This window comes from Sus scrofa, chromosome 2 (genome assembly GCF_000003025.6).
Source record: "Sus scrofa isolate TJ Tabasco breed Duroc chromosome 2, Sscrofa11.1, whole genome shotgun sequence".
NCBI lineage: Eukaryota > Metazoa > Chordata > Mammalia > Artiodactyla > Suidae > Sus > Sus scrofa.
The window spans coordinates 74292266-74316478 of record NC_010444.4 but is presented as its reverse complement, the minus strand read 5'-3'; the positions used below and the strand labels follow the sequence as shown (position 1 = coordinate 74316478).

The 24213-nt window shown below is 56.0% G+C and overlaps 3 protein-coding genes across 6 annotated transcripts in view; all 3 read right to left on the bottom strand.

Annotated features, from left to right (window-relative positions):
- On the bottom strand, positions 2165-11866 carry PLIN5 (perilipin 5). 3 transcript variants are annotated; one of them, XM_021076779.1, is made up of 8 exons: positions 11771-11866; positions 10682-10763; positions 9812-10007; positions 8526-8608; positions 7688-7868; positions 5231-5430; positions 3400-3525; positions 2165-3207 (listed from the first exon to the last, which is right to left on the bottom strand). In XM_021076779.1, the coding sequence occupies exons 2-8, from the start codon at positions 10739-10741 to the stop codon at positions 2677-2679; spliced, it is 1377 nt and encodes a 458-aa protein (XP_020932438.1). In that variant the 5' UTR covers positions 10742-10763; positions 11771-11866; the 3' UTR covers positions 2165-2676. The 3 variants fall into 3 exon arrangements, with proteins under 3 accessions (XP_020932438.1, XP_020932442.1, NP_001116607.1); XM_021076783.1 differs by having other exon boundaries at positions 10682-10873; positions 11771-11839; NM_001123135.1 differs by lacking the exon at positions 11771-11866 and having other exon boundaries at positions 2648-3207; positions 10682-10743.
- On the bottom strand, positions 13362-15881 carry LRG1 (leucine rich alpha-2-glycoprotein 1). The gene is made up of 2 exons (XM_003123071.4): positions 15763-15881; positions 13362-14769 (listed from the first exon to the last, which is right to left on the bottom strand). Exons 1-2 carry the CDS (start codon positions 15813-15815, stop codon positions 13752-13754), a joined length of 1071 nt encoding a protein of 356 aa, XP_003123119.1. The 5' UTR covers positions 15816-15881; the 3' UTR covers positions 13362-13751.
- SEMA6B (semaphorin 6B) overlaps positions 20093-24213 on the bottom strand; it is a 34084-nt gene continuing 29963 nt past the window's right edge. For both annotated transcript variants that reach the window (XM_021084052.1, XM_021084051.1), the window contains exons 12-17: positions 24053-24202; positions 23488-23670; positions 23251-23400; positions 22416-22493; positions 22254-22312; positions 20093-21911 (exon numbers count right to left, since the gene is read on the bottom strand). In XM_021084052.1, the coding sequence (XP_020939711.1) occupies positions 20998-21911; positions 22254-22312; positions 22416-22493; positions 23251-23400; positions 23488-23670; positions 24053-24202 (1534 nt within the window). In that variant the 3' untranslated portion in view covers positions 20093-20997. The remainder of the gene's footprint in view (positions 21912-22253; positions 22313-22415; positions 22494-23250; positions 23401-23487; positions 23671-24052; positions 24203-24213) is intronic.

The following is a 24213-nucleotide window of genomic DNA, read 5'->3' as shown; positions in this document are numbered from 1 at the left end:
TTCTTTTTTATATTCTCTCTCTCTCCTAGAGGGCAGAATTTTTATCCATTTTGTTTACTGGTGTGCCTTCAAGGTGGAGGAATACCTGGCACACACAGCAGATATTCAATAACTTTTTGTTTTTGTTTTTGTTTTTTTTCTCCTTTTTAGGGTCGCACCTGCGGCATGTGGAGGTTCCCAGGCTAGGGATGGAATCAGAGCTGTAGCCGCCGGCCTAGGCCAGAGCCACAGCAACTCCAGATCCGAGCCGCGTCTGCGACCTACACCACAGCTCACGGCAACACCAGATCCTTTAACCCACTGAGCAAGGCCAGGGATCGAACCCGCAACCTCATGTTTCCTAGTCGGATCTGTTTCCGCTGCGCCACAACAAGAACTCCGATATTCAATAACTATTAGTTTTTGTTTTGTTTTTGTTTTTGTTTGCCACACCCTGGCATATAGAAGTTCCCAGGCCAGGGCTCAAATCTGCTCCACAGCAGCAAATGACAACGCCAGATCCTTAACCTGTTGCGCCCCAGAAAAACTCCAGTAATTATTTGCTGAATGAACAAATGAATGAGTGAATGGTAGCTTCTGTGAGTGAAGCCCTGTTAGGATTAAGCACACTGCTTTATTGCTACTCTCATACCCATTTCACAGAGGAGAAAACTAGGTTCAGAGAGGAGCAGTTGCTTACCCACCCATTTGTAGGCAGGGCAGGGACTCAATCCCAGGGCCTCAACTACTGCTCCCTCCTTCCCCCAAAAGTCTAGGCCTTACCTCATTCTCTTTCATCCCCCTCTGTTCCAGCCACACTGATTCCCCACTGCGGTGCTTTTGCCTGAGCCGGTCGGTCCCTCTGCCAAATGCCCTGTGTGCCATTATCCTCATCTTCACCAAGCCTGGCCCTCTGGGAACCCCCAGCCTCGTGGCAGGAAAGAGAAGGCAAGGCTGCCTGTGGTTTGTCTGGGCAGGGAGCCCCAGGGCTTGGAGCCCCAAGAAGGTGGCCTGTGGAGGGTCGGAGCTATCCGGTTGGGGGAGAGTCAGGGAAAGCTTCCTGGAAGAGGTGGCATTAGGGCTGGGCTTGGGGATGGATGAAATATATCTGAGATGGCTGGGAGGGCTGGAGGGAAGGCATTCCAGGCACAGCCTGAGCAAAAGCCCTGAGCTGGGGGACTGGGCAGAGTTCAGTGGGGCTACAGCCGTGTCTGTGTCGGGCCTGAGAAAGAAACTGGGAGTCCTCAAGTGCCAGGGTGAGGGGCATGGATATTGGGTCTGAGGGCAGCAGGGAGCCATGGATGTTGCTGAGCAGGGGAAGGAGGTCAGTCTGGCTGGCAGAAAGTGGGGACTCCCAAAGCCACCCTGGACTAGATCCCAGGGAAGCCAAGGGCCACCCTGACCTCACCACAACAGACTGCGGTTTCCCAACAGCCCGTCAGAACACAGGGGAGTCAGGGGCAGCCAGGAACACGGTCAGAGGACGGGAGAGCCCCCATGAGACTGGCCTGTGGCCCTTGCCCTGCCTCTGTCTCCCCTGTTCTGACCGACTGGTGTACCCAGAGAAGCCACAGCAAGCTCAGCTCCTGCAGGTCCAGAGAAAAGGACGAAGAAGGGGCTGCTCAGAATTTCCGTTGTGGCGCAGTGGAAATGACTCCGACTAGTCACCATGAGGATGTGGGTTCGATCCCTGGCCTCACTCTGTGGGTTAAGAATCCAGCATCGCCATGAGCTGTGGTATAGGTTGCAGTTGTGGTTCAGATCCTGTGTTGCTGTGGCTGTGGTGTAGGCCAGTGGCAGCTACAGCTCAGATTCCACCCCTAGCCTGGGAACCTCCATGTGCTGTGGGTGTGGCCCTAAAAACCAAAAAAGAAAAAAGGAAAAAAAAAGGAGGGTCTGATCCCCGCCCCCCCCGCTCCTGCTCCTTGCAACTTCCAAGAAATTCATTTATACTAAAGTGTGAATAGCTTCCATTCCAGGAAGGTACCTCTGAATGCTTAACTAGTAAGGGTGGGTGCTGAATGCTACCTGGCTACCTAGTGGAACTCCAGACAGGACGACAAGCTGGTCAGGAAGGCATGACTCCTCTCAAATCACAAAGCCTGGCCTGCACCATGCAGTCCCACATCTCTGAGGCCCCCAGCAACCTGCCATCGAGACCCACCTCAGCCCAAACAGAGGGCACTTGGACAACGCACAGCACTTTTATTCTGGAGATCAAATCCCAAGCGGCGAAGCAAGTGGGTGTGGCAGGTCCAACAGTTGCAGCCGGGCATCTTTGGGGCCCCCTCAGTCCAGGATAGACAAGCTGGGGGAGGAAGGGGGGCTCACTTTTCAGAGCCCCAAAGAGAAGCACATGTTCCTATTTGGGCAAAACCTGTGCTTCTCTGGGGAGTTTTGACCAACTTCTTGGGGGTGGGGCAAGGGGACCACAGGCAGTGAGCCCAGCTGGGGGCTCGCCCGGCCTGAGTTGGGTTCAAGTCCTCATATGTCCAAGGGAAAGACTGGGGATGTTCTGCTATCATGAAACTGATCTAGGATTCTGAATCCGGCCCCCACCCCCCAACTCCTTGCTGGGCAGGGGCCAAGGCCAAGACATCAGCTACTAGAAGCGGTTCAAGGCCACTATGGGGCAGCAGAGTTCTCGAGGTGCGTGACCGCCTCCTGCTGCCTCTGCTGCCCTAGGGTCCTATCGGATCAAAAGTCCAGCTCTGGCATCAGGGTGTGCTTGGGGCGGCTGGGAGGCTCAGGCTCCTCCTTGGGAACGTCCCCCGGGAGGCCTGTCCCATCCCCGTGCTGGGCCTCCCAGGCTCTCTGCTGGGCCGGCCAGTCCAGGTGCGCCCAGCGGGGGTCGGGGCCCCCCACGACCTCATCCACCAGGGCCTCCAGATCAGGAGGGGGCTCCAACCGCTCCACCAGGATGGGTGCGAAGGGCCCGACCAGCCAGGGCAGGGGCATGGCCTGCACCACCAGCTCCAGCAGCTCGTCCACACAGGCGTGGGCCCGGGCCATGCTGCCCCGGCCCTCGGCCAGCACGGCAGCTGGCACATCCCTGAAGCAGCGGGCGTCGGCGAAGGCGGCCTGCAGGGCGTCCACGCTGCGCCGCACCTCAGCCACCTTCTCCTGGGCGCTGGGGGGCAGGCCCCGCACGCTGGTCTCCAGCAAGTCCACCGTGCTCTGCAGCTCTCCCATCAGGTTGCGGGACAGCACCAGGGTCTCCAGCTCTGCCTGAGGGGGAGGAGTGGGGCCTCAGTGTCCCAGATGGACTCCCGCCAGAACCACCGCCCTGCCTCAGTTTCCCCACGGTCCCTCCAAACCGCTGACCTCTGCACCAGGATGGAGGTGGCTAGAGCCTGGCCCCTGGCAACCCTGGGTGCCTCTAGAACACCCTCCCTTCCCCCATCCTCCACGCCATCTTACCTGGCTTCGGCGGCGGCAGCGGCGGCCGTTCTCTGGGGGGTGCTGGCTCCAGTCCTCCCACAGCTGGTGCACCTTCCCTGGCCGGCCTGGGATGATGGGGGTCACTCCGCACTGCATGTGGTTGATCTGTGGGGACCAGGACGGTGGTGATACTCAGAGCTGGAGCATTGGGAAGGGTTGGGGGAGCCAGGGCCCTAGCCTGGATCTGGCCTCAATAAGCATTTAGGGAGCATCTGCTGTATGCAGCCTTCCACTCTTGCTGATCCAGCCTGGCCAATCCACCCATTCTCTCCTCTGCCCCTTGGCCAGACTTTGGGACCTGTGGTTCCCCTGAAGCTCAGACTCAAGGTCAGGCTTTTGCTCATGCTAGTGCCTCTGCCAGGTATACTCTCCTCTTCTCAGCATCCCCCTGCTTGATTCTCTCAAGTTCAAGTCTCATTGTAGGCGTCTCCTCCTCCAAGACTTGCTGGCTTGGCAGATCCCTCCCCTGGGTCCCATAGCACTCAGCATGCTCTCCAGTCATGACCCTGATCCCCCTACTGGACTGTGAGTATTCTGAGGGGGCTGCTGTGCTTTCAGTGCCCAAGACAGGGCAGGATTAGAAGATTAATAGAAATAAACTGTGGTCCATCTATGTAATAGACTACAGTCTGCCCTCTATATCCATGGGTTTTGCATCCATGGATTTGACCAAGATCCACAGGGACAAAACTGTACTATGCCATTTTACAAAAGTGACTTGAGCACCGAGGGACGACTGTATTATTCAGCCTTAAAAAGGAGGGAAATTCTGGAGTTCCCATTGTGGCGCAGTGGTTAACAAATCCAACTAGGAACCATGAGGTTGCGGGTTCGATCCCTGGCCTTGCTCAGTAGATTAAGGATCCGGCGTTGCCATGAGCTGTGGTGTGGGTCGCAGACGCGGCTCAGATCCTGCATTGCTGTGGCTGTGGTGTAGGCCGGTGGCTACAGCTCCAATTACACCCCTAGCCTGGAAACCTCCATGTGCCACGGGAGTGGTGCTAGAAAAGGCAAAAAAAGACAAAAAGAAAAAAAGAAATTCTGACGAATGCTACAACATGGATGAACCTTGAGGACAATGCGCTCAGTGAAATTAGCCAACTCTGGTGCTCACAGGTGCCCTCTGGTGGCTTCTTCAGGAAGGACAGACTGTGGGTACAGGATGGGAAGCAACCAAGTGAGCAATTGTGGGAGCAGGATCCAGGAGGAGGAAGAGGAGGGAGGCAATGTTGGTGGGTTGAGGGTAGACTTTGAAGGCAGAGCCAGAAGTACTGGCCAATGTGTCAGATGTGGGAGAGGAGGAGGAGGAGAAGGGGTTGAAGATGGCTTCCAGGTTTTAGCCTGATCCTTGGAAGGACAGAGGTGCATCAGTGGAGAGGGGGAGAGGGTTGGGGCCTCTGAACTTATAGAGACCAGCAAACATGAGCTATTATGTTCCTCTGGAGCAGGGAGGGGTGTACAATGGGGGAAGAAGCTGAGTTATGAGCTAAAACCAAAAGGCTGGGAAAGATGGGGATTGGTGATGAGAGAGCCTGGGAAGAGGTACCTATACTCTCTTCTCATCTACCTTAACTGCCTATAAAATCCCAGCTCCTCATTCTCCTCCTCTGCAAAACCCCTTCCTGCCTTCCCAGGCTGAGCCTGGACCCCTACTAAGTGCCCTCCAGCACCCAGCTCCTTCCTCTGCCCCAGCCCTGCCTCCTGCTTCAGACTGGCACAGGACCAGGTACTTCCCTGGCACTCAATCCACACTTGCTGGCCTGCATCATGGGACGGGGGTGGGGTGGGTGTAGGCATGGAGGGCTCTCACCAGCTCTAGCGTCTCCTGCAGCTGGGCCAGCGTGTCCTGGGCATGATGCTTCCTCTGCCTCAGTTTCCCCAGAGAGTGCTCATATGCCAGGTGGCGGAGCCGTGCTGACAGGGAACCCAGGCGCACAAAGTAGCCCTGTTGTCTCCTCTGCTCTTCCAAGGAGCCCACTTCCGGGCCCTCAGCCTCCGCTGCCAGTGCCGCTGGGGGGTGGGATGGGGGTGGGAAGTTAGCATGGCCACACCCTTCGCTTCTGGGTGAACAAGACTATGGGCTCCCGAATTTAGGGTTTCCATTTACAATATAAATTCATTCAACCTTTTCCAAACCTTATGATATAGGCACTATTATTATTATTTTTTTTTTTTTGTCTTTTGTCTTTTTGTCTTTTGTTGTTGTTGTTGTTGTTGTTGCCATTTCCTGGGCCGCTCCCGCGGCATATGGAGGTTCCCAGGCTAGGGGTTGAATCGGAGCTGTAGCCACCGGCCTACGCCAGAGCCACAGCAACGCAGGATCCGAGCCGCGTCTGCAACCTACACCACAGCTCACGGCAACACCGGATCGTTAACCCACTGAGCAAGGGCAGGGACCGAACCCACAACCTCATGGTTCCTAGTCGGATTCGTTAACCACTGCGCCACGACGGGAACTCCAGGCACTATTATTAGTACCATTTTACAGATGAAGAAAGCCACGGGAAAGAGAGGTGAAGTCCCAGAGTTCCCGTTGTGGCTCAGTGGTTAACAGACCCAACTAGTATCTGTGAGGACACGGGTTCAATCCCCAGCCATGCTCAGTGGGTTAAGAATCCGGCATTGCTGGGAGCTGTGGTGTAGGTTGCAGATGTAGCTCAGATCCTGTGTTGCTGTGGCTCTGGTGTAGGCCGGTGGCTATAGCTCCGATTAGACCCCTAGCCTGGGAACCACCATATGCTGGGGTGCGGCCCTAAAAAGACAAAAGGAAAAAAATAAAAGAGAGGTGAAGTCCCATAGCGGTCAAGAGGCAGACCCAGAATTTGAACCCAGGCGATCTCCCCCACACCCGCCTTTTTCAGTTGCACCTGCAGCCTTGGAAGTTTCCCTGCCGGGAATTGAATCTGAGCTATATCTGTGGCCTCCACTCCAGCTGCAGCAACGCTAAATCCTTAACTGACTGTGCAGGGCCGGGGATTGAACCTTCAATGCCACAGCGACAAGCCAGTTCATTAACCTACTGTGCCACAGCAGGAACTCTGAACCCAGGCCCTCTTAACTACTCTACTGACTGCCTCAGTTCAAATCCCGGGTCTCTCTATGTCCATTTTCCTTATCTGCAAAGGGAGCTCATAGGAGTGAAAGCTTGACACTCAGAGTGTGAATGCTTGGCACACAGTAGGTGCTTCAAAAATGCCTCAAGCCTTTCTATCAAGGAGGGGGAATGTCCCCCTGTTGTTCTAGTCCCATGAAGCAGGGTTGAGATGTCAGATTGTCTCCAGGGCCAGCTGAGAAGATGGGGAACACTGGAGAACAGAGGGGTTTAAGGGAACCCTGTGAAGGGGAGGATGCTATTCAACCCAAGTACTTGTTTTTTCCAGGCAAGTTAGAAGTCAGCATTTGTAGAATAAAATCTGATTTTTACATGCATGTGCTGAATTCAGCCTTTTCTTTTTTTTTTTTTTTTTTTTTCTTTTGTCTTTTTAGGACCACACTCACAGCATATGGAGGTTCCCAGGCTAGGGGTCCAATCGGAGCTACAGCTGCCGGCCTCCACCACAGCCACAGCCATGTCAGATCTGAGCTGCATCTGTGACCTACACCACAGCTCACAGCAATGCCGGATCCTTAACCCACTGAGCGAGGCCAGGATTGAACCTGCCACCTCATGGTTCCTAGTCAGATTCGTTTCCACTGCACCATGACAGGAACTCCAAATTCAGCCATTTTAAAGACATTCCACGGGGAGTTCCCATTGTGGCTCAGGTGGTCAAGAATCCAACTAGTATCCATGAGGATGTGGGTTAGATCCCTGGCCTTGCTCAGTGGGTTAAGGATCTGGCGTTGCCGTGAGCTGTGGCATAGATTGCAGATGCGGCTCAGATCCCAAGTTGCTGTGGCTGGGGTGGAGGCCAGCAGCTGTACCTCCCATTCGACCCCTAGCCTGGGAACTTTCATATGCTACAGGTTAAAAAAAAAAAAAAAAAAAAAAGACATGCACAGGTAGGCCAAATACTACAATATAGAGGGCCACCAGCTTGAGTCCTTAAGTCTACAAGGCCTATGCACTCTTGGGGGTCTGGGCAGTCAGATTTCTAGTAGGATGCAGGTCGGGGGTGGTGGAAGTGGAGGACAGGCCTAGGCTGGAGTTCTGTGTTTCCTGCTGATCTGCTGTGTGGCCTTGGGTGAGTCCCGGACTTCTCTGATCTGTAACCTCCAGGAACGGAGACTGGGCAGGAGGGGCCTGAGGGGTGGGCGCCGGCCTTACCGAGCTCCTCCTCAGTCATGGGCAGGAAGTGGTCCACCAGCTCCTCTGACTTGCCCAGCACGACGTCCACCGCATGGCTCATGGATCGTTTGAGCTCCACACTCCAGCGGCGGCCCTGCCGGGCCAGGCCCACCATGCCTGTCATGCCACTGGCCACGGCGTCCTTGGCCGAGGTCACCACCTGGTAGGAGAGGACCAGGGGCCATCGGTCTCTGGCTCCCTTCCCCTGCCCCTAGCTCCCTGGGGCTGCGAGGCAAGGGTTCTGGCCCCTGCCTGGACCTGGATGCAATTTGCCCTTTATAAAAGGGAGGAAAAGCCAATCTCTTCCTCATAGGGTTGTTTTCTTGGTTTTGGGTTTTTTTTGTCTTTTTTTTAGGGCTGCACTCGCAGCATATGGAGGTTCCCAGGCTAGGAGTTGAATCGGCATTGTAGCTGCCAGCCTACACCACAGCCACATCCATGCCAGATTCAAGCTGTGTCTGCAACCTACACCACAGCTCATGGCAAGGCCGGATCCTTAACCCACTGAGCGAGGCCAGGGATTGAACCCACATCCTCATGGATACCAGTTGGGTTCATTAACCACTGAGCCACGAGGGGGATTCCCTTTGTAGGGTTGTTAAAACAATTCCTGGCACCAGCTAGCACATATTAAGTGCTCAGTAAACATGGGTGGCCATTATTTTCATCTGGCTGGTGTTTTCTGAGTTGCCCAAAGCCTGACTCCGCCCGGGAGTCCAGCTGGCCCTGGCGATCAGGCCGGGTCTGGGGGGAGGCTGCATTCCTCACCCCCACCTCCACCCCCTACAGATGCCCATGGGCTGGTGGTGCCAGGTACCGTCTCTGAAGGCTGCTGAAGAAAGGGCAGCTTCTCCTCCAGCTTGTCCAGGCCCCTGCAGACGAGATCATTCACGGTGGCCACTGGAGACAGAGAGACAGGGAGTGAGAACCAGGCAGATGGGAAGGGAGCTACAGACACAGAGAGGGACATAGAGAGAAGGGATGCTGGAGGGAGAGATGGAGAAAAACGGCGAGACACACACAGAAGGAAAGGGAGAAAAAGGGAGCTGGGGAGTTCCTGTCGTGGCACAGTGGTTAACGAATCCGACTAGGAACCATGACGTTGCGGGTTCAATCCCTGGCCTTGCTCAGTGGGTTAAGGATCCGGCATGGCCGTGAGCTGTGGTGTAGGTTGCAGACGCGGCTCGGATCCAGCATTGCTGTGGCTGTGGCGTAGGCCGGTGGCTACAGCTCCGATTAGACCCCCTAGCCTGGGAACTACCATATGTCTCAAGAGTGGCCCAAGAAATGGCAAAAAGACAAAAAAGGGGGGGGGGAGCTGGGAAGCCTGGACCACAGGGGGTACCTGGCTGGCCCCCTGCAAGGGGCCAGGGTCCTGAGGGTGTGGGTGGGCCACCAGGCTAGACCCCGCCTCTCTGCCCTTCCTGCCTCTGCCCTGGCACTGGATGCTGCCAGCACCAAGGTGACTCCTCATCCATGCCCAGCTCAGAAGCCCTGGTGAGCAGGCTCAAGGTCACACAAGCCAGCTGAGGAGGCGGCGGGTGAGGCCCTGGGTTGGGACTCTCAGGTGATGCCCTTCCTCAGTCAGATGTGAGGCCACGGGTGTCTCTGTCCCCCGCCCCTGCCTCGTCAACTCTCTCTCCACTAATAGGCTGGACCCCTGAGCTTGTCACAGACTCAGGAAAGGTGGAGGCAGGGACAGAGGGGCAGACAGGGGAGGGAGGTTGGACAGGCAGGCAAAGGGAGCCAAGGCACATTAGGCCGGCCAAAGGAAGGAGAGGGAGACAAAATGGGGACAGAAGGGCGAGGGGGGGGGGCACAAGTCAATTGCTAAGGGCAGATGTCCAGGTGATCAAACTAGAAAAACATAGTAAGCAGAGATAGAGGGCAGGAGAGATGCAGGTAGAATGGCAGGGGCGGAAGGACTGAGTGAGGATGACATAGGTAGATGGGGGACAGACTAGAAGCACACAGGACAGGTATGACTGAGGAGCGACATAGACTCAGGGGATCCCCTGCAGCACAGGTCACACAGATAGAGAGCTAGAAGGTGGGGCAGTGGGACAAACCACAGCACTGAGGACACAGGCCAGGGGGACTCACACTGGGGCTGCAGGTGGCTGAGCAGTGGCTGAGCGTGGTCCAGGGCGCGGGTGGTCAGGCCGCACACGCAGTGCTCAGCCAGGCGGCAGGCAGAGCCCAGTAGCGGGTGCCGGTCCTTGGCGGCGCTATAAGCATCGGAGACCGCGGTGCATGTGGTCCTGACCAGGGGCAGGGCTGCCACGCGCTGCACTGCGTTCTGCAGGAAGGGGTGGCATCAGAGGGGCCCCTGGTGGAGGTGGGGGGCTCAGCTAAATGCTAGAGAGCCCACTTGAGGGGTGGGCGAGAGGGTTGGGACACAGTTTTTTGAGCGCATCTGCGTACAGGCAACGCGTCCCACTGGGGGACGCGTAGGGGGTCTGGTCATTAAGTCCTGGTTTGATCGCTTCCGAGCTGCGTTAGCTTGGGCAAGTGAGTGAAATGCTCTGGGCCTCGGTCTCCCCATCTGTAAAATGGTTTTCTAGGGCTGTGCTGGGCATCCAGGAGCCATTGTATGTGAAGTGCTTGGAAGAGTGAATGATGCAGAGTCTAGGCTGTGACTACTGTTGTCGTTGTTGTTAGGGGTGTCAGGATGGTGGACACAGAAACAGAGAGATTCAGACAGAGACCCAGAGATGGGAGAGAGAGAGAGTTGGACAGAGGCCAGCTAAGCTGGCTGGGAGTGTCTGGAGAGACACTCTCCTCTCTGGACCTCACTTTGCCCCTTTGGGAAATGGGTACAATGTGCCCTCCCCTGACTATGGTCCAAAATGTACTCAGAGTAAGGTGCTTGCAGCAAGGAAGGGGTGGGGACCCTAGTCTGAAACTGTCCCAAGAGGGACTGTCCCCCCACCCCTCCCCAAGCCCTGCTCCATGGGAGGCGCAGCCCCTCACCTGCTGGTCCTGCTCCCACAAGCTGGGTCTGGGGGCCTGAGCCCCCTCTTCTTCTGACATGCCTGCTGCAAACAGGGCCACCCTGTGGGTAGGACAGAGTGACGGGCCCCTACATGCCAGACCTCCCGGCTCCCACCCAGGCCCTGGCTTCTGTCCAGCTGGGCTTGATGACTTGGGCCTCAGTTTCCTCACCTGCAAAATGAGGTAATGGTAATACTGACCTCAGACATCATGGGCAGGGACAATGCATGCACAGGGCTCTGCACACAGTAGGTGCATACTAGAGAACCTCAGGGAGTTCCTGCAGCGGTACAAATGGATTGGTGGCATCTTGGGAGCTCTGGGATGCAGGTTTGGTTCCCGGCCCAGCACAGTGGGTTGAGGATTCGGCGTTGCTGCAGCTGTGGCTTAGGTCGAAACTGCAGCTCGGATCTGATCCCTGGCCTGGGAACTCCATATGCCAAGGGGCAGCCAAAAAAGAAAAAAAAAAAAAAGAGGGAAAAAAAAGAAAGAAAAAAAAAGAACTTCTGGCAAGGTGTGGATACTACGGTGATTTAACACATGGGCTCTGGGAAGAGAGACACCTGAATTCAAATTCTACCATCAGGTGCTGTGTGACCTTGGGCAAATGCCTTCACCTGTGTGGGCTGTAACCACCTCTGCTGAGTGAGGGAGACCCCTGTTGCCCGCGGCCTGGGACAAACCATGTGAGCAGCCCCCTGCAGGGATGCAGGTGGTAGCTGCCGAATCTCAGTACACCCGAAGGCCAGTTTGACAGACAAGGAAACTGAGGCACACAGGAGGTCCATGCTGAGCCCAAGGTCACTAGCTAAGTAGACCCAGAGCGGGCGTTCAACCTCAGACTCCCTGCCTGCCATTCTTCCTCTGTCCCCACCCAGGGCCCTCAGAACCCTAGCCCTTGCCCAACTAGGTCCTGAACTTTTGCCAACTGGGCCAAGGGTCTCAACCACCTGCTCCAGCCTGTCACAACCCTTCTCCCCTCAGGCCGCTGGACTCTCGCCCGTCCACCCACCCACCAGGCCCCCGGGCCTGCTGGGCGCTCCTGGACGCGGCTCGCAGGGCACTCACCTGGGCGCGTTCAACCACAACCTGGCCGCAGACCCCAACTCCAGCTCCAGTCCCGGCCCCCAGTCCGCCCCGCCCACCTTATAGCGGCTTGGGGGCGGGACGGGCGGGGACCAACCAATGGGGAGAGGCATGTAGGGGGCGTGTCCCAGGGCGGGGCTCCAGCCCTCCAGGCCCTCCCAGGGGGCTCCCAGAGCGCTTCGTGGTTGCCATAGCAACCAGGGGACATTGGATACCGAAGGATTGAGCTACTTTGTTGGCCAAGGTTGGCCACAAGTCACCCTCACCGCTGTTGCCGCAGAGACAGTGGAGGGCGATCACAGCTCCCACCGCCTCTCCCAGTAACCTTGGGCAAACCTCAAGGTTTTTTTGGGTTTTTTTAATTTAAACTTTTTCATTTTATGGCCTCACCCGTGGCATGTGGAAGTTCCCGGGGCCAGGGATTGCATCCGAGCCACAGCTGCGGCCTACACCACAGCTGTGCCGAACCTGGATCCTGTGACCCACTGAGAAGGGGCGGGGATCGAACCCGTGCCTCTACAGCGACCGAAGCAGCTCTCGTCGGATTCTTAACCCACTGCACCACCGCTGGAATTCCTTTCTTTTTATTTGTTTATTTTTATTTTTCGCTTTTTAGGGCCGCACTAATGGCATATGGAGGTTCCCAGGCTAGGTGTTGAATCAAAGTTACAGCTTGCTCACCTAAATCCAGCCTCAGCAACGCTGGATCCGAGCCTAGACTGCGAACTACACCACAGCTAATGGCAACGCCGGACCCCCACTGAGCGAGGCCGGGGATCGAACCCCAAACCTCATGGTTACTAGTTGGATTTGTTTCCACTGCACCACAATGGGAACTTCCTCTCTTTTTATTTTTTAAAAAATCTGCCACTTAACTAAGCCAGGAGATAGGCCAGCCCATCCCCTCGGAACCCCGTTTTATAGATGAGCAAAGTGAGGCTCAGAATACTTAAACCACTTGCCTTGGATCGCCTGACGATTGAGGGATCTGACTCAAATCCAGATCTGCCAGACTCCAGAAACCTGGCTTCCATCACCACACCTGGAATGACCATGAGCATGGGCAAATCCAGGGAGCTGCAAAACCCAGCATGCCCCCAACATCCCAGGGTTCCCCCAATCTGACCTTGACCCCAACCATGCCCAACATTGTGTTGGCAGGTGGCCCTGGGTTTCTGGACCTAGGAAAACACAGCCCCCCTGGGCCTCTGCCTAATAGTTCAGCCCCATCCAGCCTGTCCAAGCTTGCCCTGGGAGGGTGCCCCCTTGGTTATCATGGGCCAGCGTGAAAAATGGTTTGGAGCCCTGAAGCAATCTGGTTTAATTTAAACCTTCCCCAGGACACAGGCCCTGGCAGGAATCCACTAGTAAAATGACACCCTGGGCAATGGTCAGGGTTTTATTTGTAGTTAAGTCCCAGGATGGGGGAGGGGGGGGAGCAGTCAAGGCCATCAGATCCCAATTGCTCTCCCTTTGGGGTTTCATGACATGCGTCTTCTTTCCCTCTGCTTCATCCTGGGGACCTAGGAATTCCACTTGGGAAATGCAAAGGAACAGCAGCAAATACCTCCCATTCCGTTTTATAGCAATTTATTAACCCCTTCTGGTCTGACACCAAACTGAGTGATACTGGGTAAAAGGGAACACGGCCAGCCCCAGGCCCTGCACTCAGAGAACCCCACAAACTGGGAGAGACGGAGCCAGATTGAGACAACCCCAGTGTGGCCAGGGCCAGCTGGAGAAGCCGGAGACCAAAAGATCTGGGAAATGGAGGAAAGGCATTTCTGGAAGGGGATACAGCTTGAGCAACAGCAAGGAGGCAGGAAGAGGCCAAGGTGGGAGGCGTGAGCGACAGGGGCCCCAGCAACTATGGGTGGTCCCAGTCTCACACCCTTAGAAGGTGGAATTATTTAAGGGGGTGCGGTGTTCTGCCAAACCCCGCCTCCCCACCCTAACCCTAGCCCTAGGCCTCAAGAGACGCAGCCACTGCCAGGAGCGTCTGGCCCTCCAAGGCTTTGGGGCCAGCACAGTGAGTGTTGTTCTGGAAAAACATCTTGTCTTCGTTGGCCACAAGCCACCGATAGAGGTCATCTAGTTTCTGGTCACAGATCCAGGGGTTCCCTGAGATGTCAAAACCAACCTTCATGTTGCCGGCAGCCTTTCCCAAGGATGCCCAGAGCCCCTCGGGAACACTGGTCAGTGAGTTGTTGGAGAGGTCCAGCATGTCCAGCACCTGCAGACCTCGGAAAGCACCAGCTGCCAGCGTGGTCAGCTTGTTGTTGTTTAGAAAAAGGTAGCGCAGTTTTGGCTGGGGCGCCAGAAAGCCCTCTTCGAGCACCTGCAATCTATTGCCCTCAAGGTGCAGCCATTCCAACTTCAAGGGGCCCCTCAGGAGGTCAGGGGGCAAAGTCTGCAGCTGGTTATTGCCAAGGTCAAGGATGTGCAGGTCAGTGAAGTTGGCCAGCAGCTTGCGGGGCAGTGTCCGGAGCTGGTTCCCTGACAAGTCCAGATGCCTGAGGGCTTTCAGGCCACGTAGCCACGAGGCGTCCAGAATGTCTAGCCGGTTTTCCTTCAGCACCAGGGTGTGGAGGGCAGCCGAGACCTTGAAGAGGCCAGGGGGCAGGCGTTTCAGGGCGTTGCGGGTCAGATCGAGCACCTTTAGCTGAGGCACAGGCAGCAGGAACTTGGCTGAAAGGTCCTCCAGCTGGTTGTTGGAAAGGTGCAGTTCCTGGAGGTTAGGGATGCCCTGGAGGATGTCAGCAGGCATCTGAGTCAGGTTGAAGAACTCTGTGGCCAGGTAAATGGTGTCAGCTGGGAGATAGTGGGGGAATTTGGCAGGTGGTTGGCAGGAAATGGAGCTGCCATTACTCGAGTGGAATACCAGGCAGGCGTTGGGATCTGGGGTGACTCCCTTGGCTGAGACCACAAATAGCAGCAGCAGGAAGAGGATTCTACAGAGATGGGGTTCCCAGCTCCCTGGGCTTCAGGCAATGACAGAAAGTGCTTAATAAGTCAAAATAAAGCTATTATATACCCAGCTGGGTGAAAACATACCCAGAATCTCTACTGTCACCACCCTGGACCATGCCACCACATTGCTAGCCTGGACTAATGCAGTCACTTCCTCCTCTTCTCTTGGCTTCCACCCTTGCCCACCCCCCGCCCACAGCTGCCAGAAGGAACTCCTGTCCCAGGAATAAGTCTATGAAACCTGAATTTCTTATTCTGAGCCCTAAATGCTACCCTTCCCCACTGCCAGCCCAGCCCCAATGTGCTATTAATTATTCTCAGTCCAACGTGCTAATTTCTTCCACTCTCACTTGTTTTCTGGGACATTTCTTAGCTCTTTGTCTCTATGTTTTGAAGGCAGAGCCCACAAACTCCTACTCATCCTACAAAGCCCAAGCTCCAATGTCCCAATTCCACAAAGCTCTCTTTGACTTTCCCAAAACAGAACTTTGTTTCCCACTCTGGGCTCTTCCTCTTTCTGTCTAGCCTTAACCAAACCAGGTTAGGATTATCTGGGTCCAGCCCCACCTTTTCCCAAAGTGCTAAGGTGCAACCCAGGGCTCCAGAGACAAACAAGATTCTGAGCATGAAAGATGCATCCTGCTTTGCACAGTCCAGAGGCAGGCATTTGGCTCTGGGATGGGGTGATTTACAGTTGTTACTGGAACTCTTGGAGGGCTGGGGCTTCTGTTCCTCCTAGTCCCTCCAGCAGTAGTACCCTAGCTTATTAGCACCTGGGACCACCAAACGTCCTCGGTCACTGCAGTCTGAGGACCACCTGGGGCTTCTGCAGTGAGTGTGTGCAGGGGAGGAGTCTGTCCATAGTTAGAGCCCGAGGGTCAGTCTGTTTCAGACTGCAGGCCTATGTCTGGCCCTGTGACTTCAGTGGGTCAGACAGAATGTCCATCTATCTCTGCACTGCCTGGTGTCCAGGCCTGCTCGGGATGGGCGGGGTGGCCACCTACCTCTGTTTTCCTTCTGGGCTCCAAGAGGACATGGTGGCCTCTCCCTTTTCCATCTAGGCTCCCTTGGTCTGGCAAGGTGGCTTTATACCTGCCTGGGCTGGGGGCAGGAGCACTAACCTTAGGGAAGTCCCCACCCACATCCTGTTCCCGTTAGGGGCTGGACCTGGGCCACACAGGGGAAAGGGAGGGGTCAGGATTGCAAGATTGGGTCATGGCAGGGGGAGGGCACGATGGGGGTGGGGGCTACCCACCACCTTCGCCTTCTTAACCCTGCTACTACCCAGTTTTTCTTTACCCTGAGTTTTGCTTTTGGGAGTGGGTACCCAAAAGTCTCTGAGGGTGAGTCCCCACTTCTCCCAACCTAGTAATCAGGGGTCAAGTTGCAAGGCACCAGTCCTGGGGGATGGGGACAGCTCTTTGAGGAAGAAGTGCTGTTTATAATATATTTAAGCAACCAGGAAGCTGAGTGACAAGAACAATAACAAAAAATTGTCCTAAATTTATGACATATTGTTGTTGGGTTTTTAAAAATAAAATAATGAAAAAAAAAAAAGAATTCAAAAGCAAATGACGCCACAAGTCTCTACAGTCTTTGAAACATCCAGGAGGGACTAAACCTGTTTCTGAATCCCAGCTCTGCTTTAACGGTTTGCTTTGTGAACTTGGGTAAGTGACTTAACTTTTCTTGGCCTGAGTTTCTCCATCTGTGAAGCTGAACTCAGTTTCCAAGGGCCCCTTCTGTTCTTTCTTTCTGCAGCAGAAGCTGATGTGTTATTTGTTGTTCTGGATCTCTCTTGGTTCCTAACAAGTACATTTGGAGGGTATATATTTCCCTTTGAGAACTGCTTTGACTGCATCTCACAGGTTTGGCTATTCCAGTGCTTTAATTCTTGTTGAAATCTAAACATTCAGGTGTGATGAATCTTTTTATCCTTTTCTGCATGCCTGGCCATGACCTCTTTTCCCCAGCCCAATCTCTGAAGGCTGTTGTCCCTATTCAGCTGTCAGGGTGACTAAGAGATCTTAGTAGACACATGGGCTGAGAGGTAAACCTGCAGGCTGGTAGAGATAGGCACAGATAAAGACAACCACCTACATGAATACACAGACATAGATAAGGACGTAGAGAGGAAAATACACGGAACCAAGGCCAAAGAGGGAGCAGGACACAAAGCAGAGAACACCAGCTCTGCAGAGATGGACACACAAAAACAGACACACACAAAATGCACAAAAGATCTGAACAGACATTTTTCCAAAGACGACATACAAATGGCCCAAGAGCTACATGAAAAGGTGCTTAATATGATTAATAACCAGGAGAATGCAACTCAAAACCACAATGAGATGTTACCCACACCTGTTAAAATGGTTTCATCAAAAAGACAGGAGAGTCCCATGGTGGCTCAGTGGGTTAAGGAGCTGGTGTTGTCACTGCAGCAGCTGAGGTCACTGCTGCAGGACGGGTTCGATCCCTGGCCTGGGAACTCCCATATGCTATGCTCATGGCCAAAAATCCTGATGAATGGAAAAAGAAGATGTGGTATACGTATATGTATCTATATATAATGGAATACTATTCAGCCATAACAAGGAAGCAAATCCTGCCATTCGTGACAAGATGGATGAAACTTGAGGGTATTGTGCTAAGCAAAATTAAGTCAGGCAGAGAAAGACAAATACTGAGTGATCTTGGTTATATAAAATAACCGAAATCAGAGTTCCTGTAGTGGCTCAGGGGAAACAAATCTGACTAGTATCCATGAGGACACAGGTTCAATCCCTGGCTTCGCTTCCCTGGCCTCGCTCAGTGGGTTAAGGATCTGGCCTTGCCGTGAGCTGTGGTGCAGTTCGCAGACGTGGCTCAGATCTGGCGTGGCTCTGGCTGTGCCATAGGCCGTTGGCTACAGTTCTGGGACTCTCCATATGCCATGGGTGTGGCCCTAAAAAGACAAAAATAGAATAAAATAAGAATAAAATACCCAGATTCAAAGAGGCCGAGAGGAGGATGGTGGTTGTTAGGGCCTGGGGGGTGGGGAAGCGGGGAGATATTGTTCAAAGGGTACAAACTCCCAGCTAGAAAATAAGTCCTGAGGATCTAGTGCTCAGTCTGCTAATTACAGCTAACAATACCATGTTGTTACATTTGAAAGTTGCTAAGAGAGATCTTTGTTTTTCTTGAGAGCAGATCTGAGATGTTTTCACCACATATGTACACACACACACACACACACATACTTTAAGTAACTATGTGAGATAATGGGTGTGCTTATCTTCTGTGATCATCTTATAATATGCATCAAAAGATCAAGTCATCAAGATGTGCACCAGAAACCTACACAATGTTATGTCAAATATATTTCTTCTTCTCTTTTTTTTTTTTGTCTTTTTGCCTTTTCTAGGGCTGCTTCCCGTGGCATATGGAGGTTCCCAGGCTAGGGGTCCAATCGGAGCTGTAGTCTCCAGCCTACGCCAGAGCCACAGCAACACCAGATCCGAGCCGCATCAGTGACCTACACCACAGCTCACGGCGACGGATCCTTAACCCACTGAGCAAGGGTAGGGATCGAACTCTCAACCTCATGGTTCCTAGTCGGATTCGTTAACCACTGAGCCACGACGGGAACTCCATGTCAGATATATTTCAATCAAGCTGAAAAAGCAGACACCCAGGATCAGGAGGAGCTGCTAGATGCCATCATGGTGTTCTGTGCTTCTTTGTTTAAATCGGTCTCCCCTTAATAAGGGGCGATGGGGTCTGTCCTGTTCATCGCTCTCTCCCCAGAGCTCAGCACACAGCAGATGCTTCATCAACATGGGCTGGAAGGAAGAGTGGTGAACTAACTGTAGTGACATAACACTAAAGCAATCTCTGAAAATGAAATCAGATCAGGTCCCCTGCTTAAAACTCTCTAGTGGCTTCATGTCCCACTTAAAATTCATAAGGCTGGAGGGAGGGAGGAGTGGGGAGTTAGCATTTATTGGGGAAGGAATTTCAGTTCAGGAAGACGGAAAAGTTCTGGAGATGGATGAGGGTGATTGCACAACAGTGTGAATGTACTTAATGCCACTCACTAAACAGGTTCAGTGGTAAATTTGATCTTAGATGTTAATTTTTTTTTTGGCTGCACCCACAGCATGTGGAAGTTCCCAGCCAGGGTTCAAACCCATGCCACAGATTCAGGAAACTCTGATCTCATATGTTATTCACCACGATTAAAAAAAAACCTAGGAGTTCCCGTCGTGGCAGTGGTTAACGAATCCAACTAGGAACCATGAGGTTGCGGGTTCGATCCTTGGCCTCACTCAGTGGGTTAAGGATCCGGCGTTGCTGTGAGCTGTGGTATAGGTCACAGATGTGGCTCGGATCTGGCGTTGCTGTGGCCATGGTGTAGGGTGGTGGTTGCAGCTCCGATTCGACCCCTTGCCTGGGAACCTCCATATGCCACGGGAAGCAGCCCTAGAAAAGATAAAAAGACAAACAAACAAACAAAAAACCACCCAACTGTAGGAGTTTCCTGGTGGCTTGATGGGTTAAGGATCTAGCATTGTCAATGCTGTGGTTCAGGGTGCTGCTGTGGCATGGGTTCAAATCCTGGCCCAGGAACTTCTATATGCTGCCAGGCGCTGCCAAAAAAAAAAAAAATATATATATATATATATATATATATATATAGTACTCCTCACCGGTGAGGACTTGCCTGGGGTCCTGTATTCCTCTCCCTCCCCATCTCCAGCTGTTCCCCTTTCACCCAGCCTGCTCCAGCCACACTAATGGCCTCCTTCCTCCTCCAAGCTTGGTCCTACCACGGGGCCTTTGCATTGGCTGTTCCCTCTGCCTGGAACATTCTGCACGTCTCCCCACAGCTGCTCCTTCTAGCCCATCCCATATCAGCTTAAATGTCATCTCCTCTGGCAGGCTCTCCTCAACTTCCCCCCGCCCCCATACTCAAGTCACCCCCTACCTAGCACATTTTCTGTTTTTTTCTTCATTACACATATCGCTAATTCAAACTAAATACTAATCTGCTTGTAGGTGGTTGGTCTCCCCAGTGGGCTGTGAACTCCATGAGGACAGGGGTCTTTGACCCCACACAGTGCCTGGCACATAGTAGATGCACAGTAAATATTTGCTGAACATCCAGACACTGGCCCCCACCCAGATGAAGAGGGGCCCCCACCCTGCAACTCTCAGAATTTCCACACTCATTTCCCCAGAATTCTATTGGCTGCTGTGACCCAGCCGTGAGTTGGGGCATTGCTGACTGTCCCAGGCCACGCCACTGTCCAAGTCCCACCCCAGGAGACAGAAGAGACCCAGAGCCTTGGGAGCCGGTGGTTGTAAACAGTTTTATTGATGGGGTGGGGGTGGGGGAGGCAAACTCCAGAGAGGGTCCAGGACTCAGCTGGCCACTCAGCTGGCATGCATGGTCAGCTAGAGGTCAAGGGGGAGGTCACAGAGGACGGGTGGCACAGGACCCTCTGACAACCCTGGGGCCATATTTACAGGGGGGCCCCCCCGCCGGCCTTCGCCGTCCCCCCAGACCCAAGCCCTTAGACAGCTGCCAACTTCTGGGCAGGCCCTCCCGACACTGCGCCTGAAACCCCCTCCTCATCTCCCCTCAAACTCCTAACCGGCACCTCGGAGGCCCCCGGTCCTCTGGAAGCCCCAGCGTTGGCTCAGCCAACGCCCAGGCCGCTGGGGCCTCCGCGCTCGCACACAGACACGCACACGCGGCAGCAGCCCGCGGGCTCACACGCACGCTTCCCTCCCCTTCCCGGCCCCTTGCACACGGACACGGCATGCACACACGCACACACACCCACACACGCCAGGGGCTCGGGTTGAGGAGGGGGCCTCTGGGTGGGGGGGAGCTTGGGTCTGCCGCTGTTCCCCCGCTTCCCACGCCTCCAAGCCCCGACCGCCACCCCGAGAACGGAGTTGTGCAATTGGTTAGAAAACTGCAAAAGAAACGCAAATTGGAAAACAAACCAAAATCCACGCGCAGAAGGTCAACCTCAAATCCATAGCACATTCCGCCCGCCCGCCCCAGACTGCCTCAGTAACCTGCGGCCCCTGGGGCGGGGCTGGCCCGGGCCGAGCCAGTTGTGCTTCGGTGCGGCGGAGGGGGCTCCCACGCGGCTGGGCGGGGGAGCTGAGCACCCACTCGGAGCTGGCCCGGCCTCTCGCTCCTGGTTCCCGTGGCTGGCATCGCCGAGGCGCGGGGCCCCGGCCTAGGGCACGGGGGGCGCAGTCCTGTCCGGGCCCCCGTACGAGAGCAGGTGGGCCAAGTCCGTGCTGGGCCGGGCGTGGCGACCGCGAGGCCGGGCCTCGCCGCTGTTGATCGTGTGCGTGCGGCGCAAGGCGGCGGCGGGAGGGCCGTGCGTGCCCGGCCTCCGGAGGCTGCCCGTGGGCGGCGGGCTCCAGGGCCGCGGGAGGCCGTCGGAGGCGGAGCTCGGGTCCGAGGGGCCCGTGGGCGCCGACACCACCCGCCGGCGGTCCGGGCTGGCGTGGGGGGTGAGCGGGAAGTCGCCGTGGGAGGCGCGGCCGGGCCGCGCGGTGAAGAGGCGGGCGTCGGGGGCCGGCTCGCCCGGCGCGGGGGGCGGCTCGGGGGCGCGGGCGGGGGCCAGCAGCAGGAGGGAGGACGAGGCTGAGGCCGTGAGCAGCGCGTGGCCGTGGCCGTGCTCCCAGGCGCGGGGGCCCAGGGCGTGCGGGTGCGGGGTGGGCAGGCGCTTCTGGGGCAGCGGCGTCTGCTCGGGTGTGGGCAGCAGCCCCGAGTCCAGGTCGTGGGGGCCGCCCTGCAGCAACGTGGCCTTGGCCCACCCGTTCTGCATCAGGGGCGCCAGCAGGGCCTCGGGGGGACCCCCGGGCCCGCCGGCGCCGCTGCCGCTCCGGCCCCCGGGGCCGCCGGCCCGGCGCTCGCCCAGGCGGCTCACGCTCAGCACCGCCTCGCCGCCCCCATGCGCCAGGATGGCCTCCTTGTCCTTGCGGCGGGCCAGCTCTCGCCGCTCGCGGAGCCCCACGTACCAGCCCACGCTGAAGCCGGACACCACGGCGCCCACCACGAAGGCCGCCACCGACGACGTCACCAGCAGGTTCACCGACACCAGCCCCGCGCGCTCCTCTGACAGGCTGGCCCGCAGGAGTCCTGGCCGGGAGGGCCGCGTGAGAGAGGCGGCCAGGTCAGTCCCGTGCGCACCTCCCAGGGCCTTGGGATTGTCTGTCCCTCTCTCTGCTTCCTGGTGTCTCTCTGACCCTTTCAGAGCCTGCCTGTCCCATCTGTCTGTCCCCTGGCATCTGTCTTCTCTCTTGGTCTCTCTCTGCCCCCATCAGGCCCCCTACTCGGAAGCGGGGTCCCTTGCCCTTCCCAAGCTCTGATGGAAGCTAGTCCCCCCGACCTATCTGGGCATGGGCAGCCCAGGGTGTGAGGACCCCGGAGGACCAGGACTCAGGATCCCCAGGCCTCCTTCTCCCTTGTCCCCCTACTCACCTGTGCAGTCCCCTAAGCCTGAGGTGCTTGCCCCGGACACATCCTGCTCAAAGGTGGCTCTGGTGGGGGGCAGAGAGGTACTGTCAGCAGGAACCCCCTTACAAGGCTGTGGTCGAGGGTGAGGGTCTGTCACCCTCCCCCCACCTCCCTCTCCCCCAGTACCTGGTGCCGGGGCTGAGGAAGATGCAGGAACCGTCGGGGGCCCACCCGCAGTAGGGGTCCTGACTGCCAATACAGTTCCTGGAGCAGACAAGGGACCCGGTGGGCAGATCAACCACACTTCCTTCTGCGGCACCACTTACTGTCAACTCTGGGAGATCTCAAGGCACATCTTTGCAGTGGGGGCTGTTCCTTCCCCATTTCACGGATGAGAAAACTGAGGCTCAGGAACATTTACTTTTGCTCAAATGACAGAGCCAGGATTGGGGCCCAGTCAGGACTGTCTCTGAATCTATGCTTTAAATCTGTGTGGTGTCATTACTGCCATGGCCAGAGGGACAGGGTGCTCCATGGGGGGGGGGGGGGCTCACACTGAGTAAAGGTGTGCGAGTATGTTTTCTGCATCTGATTTTCCCACCCATTTTAGAGGCAGGCAAACCGCTGCCTACTTCTGCTCCTGTTGCTCTTAAAAATGTTAGTCAGATCCCATCCTGCTCTGCCCACAGACCTCTTGGGCTCCCACCTCACTCTGGGGATGGGGAAGGAGCCCAAGTCCTTCCCATGGCCCACAGACCCTGAAGGACCTGTCCTGTCACCTTCCTCTCTCCCCCTTGCTCATTCTGCTCCAGCCATGCGGCATCCTCGCTATTCCATCAGCATACCAGGCCCAGTCCTGCCCCAGGGCCTTTATACATGCTGTGCTCTCTATCCTGCTCATCATTTAGTGAGTCAAAATGTTATTGGGTCCTGCACTTGAACCTTGAACCTGACTCTCCCTCTCCTCCTATGCTCACCTCCCCACTTCCCCTGCCCACACTTGGACCCGGGGGGCACTCACTTCATGCATCCTGAGTACTGCTGGCAGCGCGCCACAGGCACTCGGACCACGCAGCGGGGGAAGGCTGCCAGCAGGCCACCTGAGGCCACGTCCAGCTCCAGGCTCAGCAGCCGCTGCCCTGTCTCAACGCCGCCACCAGACCGTCCACACCTGGGGGTGAGCAGATTGGGAAAACTCATGGGCTGGCCCTATGTCCCTGCCAGATGACCCTACCTCTTGGCCTCTGCCTGGCCTCACCTGTCCGGCCGGTAGGTCTCAAACTCCTCCAGGAAGACACTGGGCCCTGTGGTGCCCGAGGTGCTGGCATTGGGCCAGACAAGAAACTTGAGGACGGTGCCCACCTCAGATCCCAGGAAGACGACAGTCTGGTTGCCCCAGGGGCCGGCGCCCACATCTACCGCCACGCGTGTCAGCTGGTGCCTGAGGCCAGGGTGAGGCAGAGGTCAGGCTGCCTCCCAGCCCCTGAGGTCCCCTGGGCACACTCAGAGGCAGCACCACCAGTCAAGGTGGGCATGGACGTGGCCCCACGGGTGCACATTGTAGAGGGAAACAGACCCCTAAGTCTGGCTCCTTCCAGCTTGCCTGTCTCTCTCTCCCTGTCTCCCTCCACCTCTCCATCCCTCTGTCTCTGATGATCTCTCTCCCGCTGTGTTCCTCTCTGCCTCCATCTTTCTGCGCAGCCCTGGAACCACATGCTCAGCTGCCTTGAGTGCCTGGCTCCATCTTCCCCTAGTGTTGGAGGTTGGCCTTGGCCTCCCTCCTAGCCTGCCACCCTGGACCGCAGCCACGTGCAGGGACTGACCGCATCAGAGTCCGAACAATCCAGGGAGCATGGCCCAGCGAGGGCACTGCCTCGTCCATTAGGGGGTGCGTCTTGACAAAGTTGAGGATCTCATCGGGAAAGGCGCTGGAGGCATTGTACTGCATGCCAGGAGCTGCACAGCACCCAGGCCTGGGTGGGGG